This window comes from Bos grunniens, chromosome 11, assembly GCF_055505025.1.
Source record: "Bos grunniens cultivar Pamir isolate PY7600 chromosome 11, Bosgru_T2T1.0, whole genome shotgun sequence".
In the NCBI taxonomy this organism is placed as follows: domain Eukaryota; kingdom Metazoa; phylum Chordata; class Mammalia; order Artiodactyla; family Bovidae; genus Bos; species Bos grunniens.
This window is the reverse complement of record NC_141175.1, coordinates 4,482,020-4,485,609: the sequence shown is the minus strand read 5'-3', so window position 1 is coordinate 4,485,609 and position 3,590 is coordinate 4,482,020. Positions and strand designations below refer to the sequence as shown.

General features: G+C 64.5%; 1 protein-coding gene across 1 annotated transcript; it reads left to right on the top strand.

Annotated features, from left to right (window-relative positions):
* Positions 1-2,967, top strand: LCN9 (lipocalin 9). Its single transcript, XM_086323447.1, has 7 exons — positions 1-114; positions 249-385; positions 671-744; positions 991-1,101; positions 1,295-1,396; positions 1,536-1,577; positions 1,810-2,967. Exons 1-6 carry the CDS (start codon positions 19-21, stop codon positions 1,553-1,555), a joined length of 540 nt encoding a protein of 179 aa, XP_086179573.1. The 5' UTR covers positions 1-18; the 3' UTR covers positions 1,556-1,577; positions 1,810-2,967.
* The last annotated feature ends 623 nt before the right edge of the window (positions 2,968-3,590 follow it).

Genomic DNA, 3,590 nt, shown 5'->3' with positions numbered 1-3,590 from the left:
GCCCACCCACTGGAGGGCATGGCGCTGCTCCTGCTGAGTCTGGGGCTGGGCCTGGTCTGCGCCCAGGATTTCAACCCCCGGCGCATCGTGCAGAGGAACTATGATATTTCCAAGGTTGGGCTGCGGTCCGGGCCCTCCCCGGGGGTCTGGATGCTAGGTGGGAGCTGCATGCCCAGGACCTGGCCCCGGGAGGGAGCAGGCACCAAGACGTGAGGATGCCCGCACCCACCGCGACCTCTGCCCTCCAGGTCTCTGGGACCTGGTACTCCATCTCCATGGCTGCAGACAACAGGAAGCGGATAGAGGAAGATGGAGACCTGAGGATCTTCATAGAGGGCATTCAGGTCGTGGAGGATGGTGGTCTCAAGCTCAGTTTCCACTTCATGTGAGTGTTGTCCCCATCCTCCGGAATTGGGGAGCACGGAGGCCCCCATCCACCCTGCCCCCCTGCAGTCTCACCCCTGGCCCCACCCATGTGGATTGGCGTCTGACCAAGCTGGGGGTGAGGGGGCGCTGTATGTGGGGCAGGGGGCACCAGGTAGGGGGCAGCAGAGTGCTAAGGCTGGGGCAGGGGTTCAGGGGACGTGGTGAAGGTGTGGGGAGGAGTGGGGGGCGCTGGTCACACGCGGTCGGGTGGGGCTGCGCTGTGAGCATCACCCCTGGGCTCCAGGTTGCATGCAGAGTGCACGGACGTGGCCGTGGTCTGTGGAAAAACAGGCAAGAGCGGGGAATATACCATCAACTGTAAGTGGACCCTTGTCTGACAGCCCCACTCCCGGTGAGCCCCGATTTAGGGGTTTATGGGACTCCCTGACAGCCGACCCCAAAGCGAGGAGGGTGGGCCTGGCCTGTAAAGGGCGGCAGGAGGGCAAGTGGGGGCGTGTGCATGGGGAGCTCTGGAACACCAGGGGCCCCGCCGGCCCCTGCACCCTCGAGAGTCTGTGGCGCGGGCCCCAGGGGCTGCAGGCTCTGAGCAGAGCTTCTGTGCAGACCTGGGGGAGAACAGCCTGCGGATCCTGGAGGCCGACTACCAGCGTTACGTCATCTTGCACATGCGGAACTTCAGGAATGGGACGGCCACGCAAGTGCTGGCACTTTATGGTACCGTGTCCTGGGGCCCCTCCTTGCTTCCCGTGGCCCCATCCCCGGGGAGGTGCGGGTCTGGCCACGCCCTGAGGTGCCCGCAGCCCGTGGCATGATGTGGCGGGTGCCCACCTCGTCCAGGTGCCCCACACCTGCCACTCCTTCCCCTCGCCTCCCCTCCCCACCCGGCCCCAAACTGTTGTGTCCACAGGACGGTTCCCAGAGCTGAAATCCAGCTTCCTGGACAGATTCCACAAAGCCTGCAGATCACACGGACTTGGCCCAGAAAAGATTATCCCCTTCAGCAACCATGGTAGGCGTCACTGCCTTCCACGCCAGCAGCCTGGGCCAGCGAGGCACTCAAGGGGATGGGGGTGGGGACGGAGCCCAGGGCCTGGGGAGGGGCAGGGACCTCAGGCAGTCCCTGTCTGAGAACCTGACTGTCTTCCCAGATCCCTGTTACACGAGGTAGAGGCGCCCATCCAGGCCTTCTGGTGCGTGAGCTCAGCTGGGGGCTGGCCGGGTGGCAGAAGAAGCCGGAGGGACTGTGGGGGCCCCTCTCCAAGCCCATCCCTCACCCTGCATGCGAGGTTCATCCTGCCCCCAAAACGGGGAGCCTCCTGGGGTGGTGGGGGCTGGGCAAACATGCCTGCCTCCGGGTCTGGGGTGGCTGTAACGCTGGACCGCAAACCGGGCCCCAAAGAGCAGCAGCTCGTCTTCTTGCAGTTCTGAGCCCAGAGTCTGAAATCCAGGCGTGAGCAAGGCTGAGCTCCCTCTGGAGGCTCCAAGGCCCCTCCTGCGTCTCCCAGCTCCCCGGCCCGTGGCCACATCACGCAGTCTCAGCTCCTGGTCGCACTGCTCCTCCTCTGGGTCCGTGTCTCTCTCCTTCCGTCTCTTTTGAGGACACGTTGTTGGAGTGAGGACCACCGGCCTTCTCCAGGACAACCTCATCTCAAGATCCTCACCCTTATCCCTTCTGCAGAGAGCTTTCCCTAAACAAGATCCCATTCCCAGGTTCTGGACACTGAGATCTGAGGGCAGACGTCTTGTTGGGGTTGGGGGGGACTGTCCACCACACAAAGGCTCCTCCTCCAGCTGACCTCCCCTCGCAGGAACCGGCCTGGCCCCTGTAAGCTCACCCTGTCCTCCTGCAGGGACTGGCCCGCCAGAGCGTCTCTTCTGAGAAGCAGGGGCCTGCAGGCCCCTCTTATGAGGGTCTGCGAGGTTTGGGGGGAGGGGTCCCCAAGGTCGTCAACCAGCCCATGCGCCTCTCTACTCCCTTCCCTCTGATACCAGCGACCCCTGCCCTCACCCCACCTCTTGGTGAGTTCACTGGGAGGTCCTGAGCAGCCCACAGTTGCTTCGTGGGTTAAAAGTTGACTGTCCACTGGGCATCCACCCGAGAGACATGAGATCATGCCCACACCACGACCTCTGGGCAGCTCTGCCCAGCGTCCCCCAGCTGTGACAGCCCGGGGCTCCCCGTGGGCCAGCAGCCGAACAAAGTGTGGTCGAGCCTCACACCAGAGACCACGCAGACGACGGGCCTCCAGGGAGTCAGGTCGAGTGAAAGCAGCCAACCTCCAGGGCTCGGTTTCCAGGGACAAAACCGCAGCCATCTCAGGGGGCAGCGGCGGGGGGGCCCTGGAGGAGGGCAGGGCTCTCACGGGGCCGGAGGCTCTGGGCAGCGGTGGACACGGCTGCCGGGCAGGAAGGACAGAGAATCTGCAAGGATGGGTGGTACCCACCCCAGCACGGGTGGGGGCAGCGTGCTGCCCCATGGCCCTGCAGGAGATCGGCATCAGGTGAGGGGATGAGGGGGACTGGGAGCTCTCTGCACACCTGCCTGTGAATCCCCAGTGCTGCAAAATAAAAGGTTAAAAAGAGAGAGCGTTGGTCCTTCCTTCCCAGAAAATGTTACTAGGCTCCTCCCCCTCCCCAGGGCCTGGGGCGCTTCCCACCAGCCCTGGCTTCACCGGGGCCCAGCCCCCACCACCTCCCAAGGCCCCTGCCCCCACCCCAGGGTTCCCTCTGCCTCCCCAGCCTGCCCTCTGAATAGGGACCAGACCACCCCCGTGTGCTTGCCAAACCCCTACCTGCCTGCAGTGCAGCTCAAGGGGGAGCTGCAAGGCGGGTCAGGGGGCACCACCCCAGGGTGAGGAGGAGTTGGTCCCATCCCTCCCCCTGCAGGGGCGCACAGCCTGCTGCCCTGGAAACCTTGCGGATGGGGGCCAGGGCTGCGTGGAGGACCAGGAAACCCACCCCGCCCAGGACCACTGTCTGTTCAGTTGCTGAGTCAGCTGCCCTGGGAACAGGGCCCCAGGCGGCGGGGATGGAGAGCTTTGAGTCCCTTCCTAAGGAGCCAAATGCAGGACAAGGAGACTCCATCTGGATGGCCTGGAGCCTGGGGAAGAGCACGCTCTCATGGGCCCAGCCCCCAGCTCCCTATCTGGAACCCCACTCCAGCCTGCTGGGCCATGGCAAGGGACACGTAGGAAGCTGCCCAC

Coding starts and splice junctions, on each gene's coding strand:
- LCN9 (XM_086323447.1), top strand. CDS start 19: ATGGCGCTGCTCCTGCTGAGTCTGGGGCTGGGCCTGGTCTGCGCCCAG. Junction 386..670: donor AAGCTCAGTTTCCACTTCAT/GTGAGTGTTGTC, acceptor CCTGGGCTCCAG/GTTGCATGCAGAGTGCACGG. Junction 745..990: donor CGGGGAATATACCATCAACT/GTAAGTGGACCC, acceptor GCTTCTGTGCAG/ACCTGGGGGAGAACAGCCTG.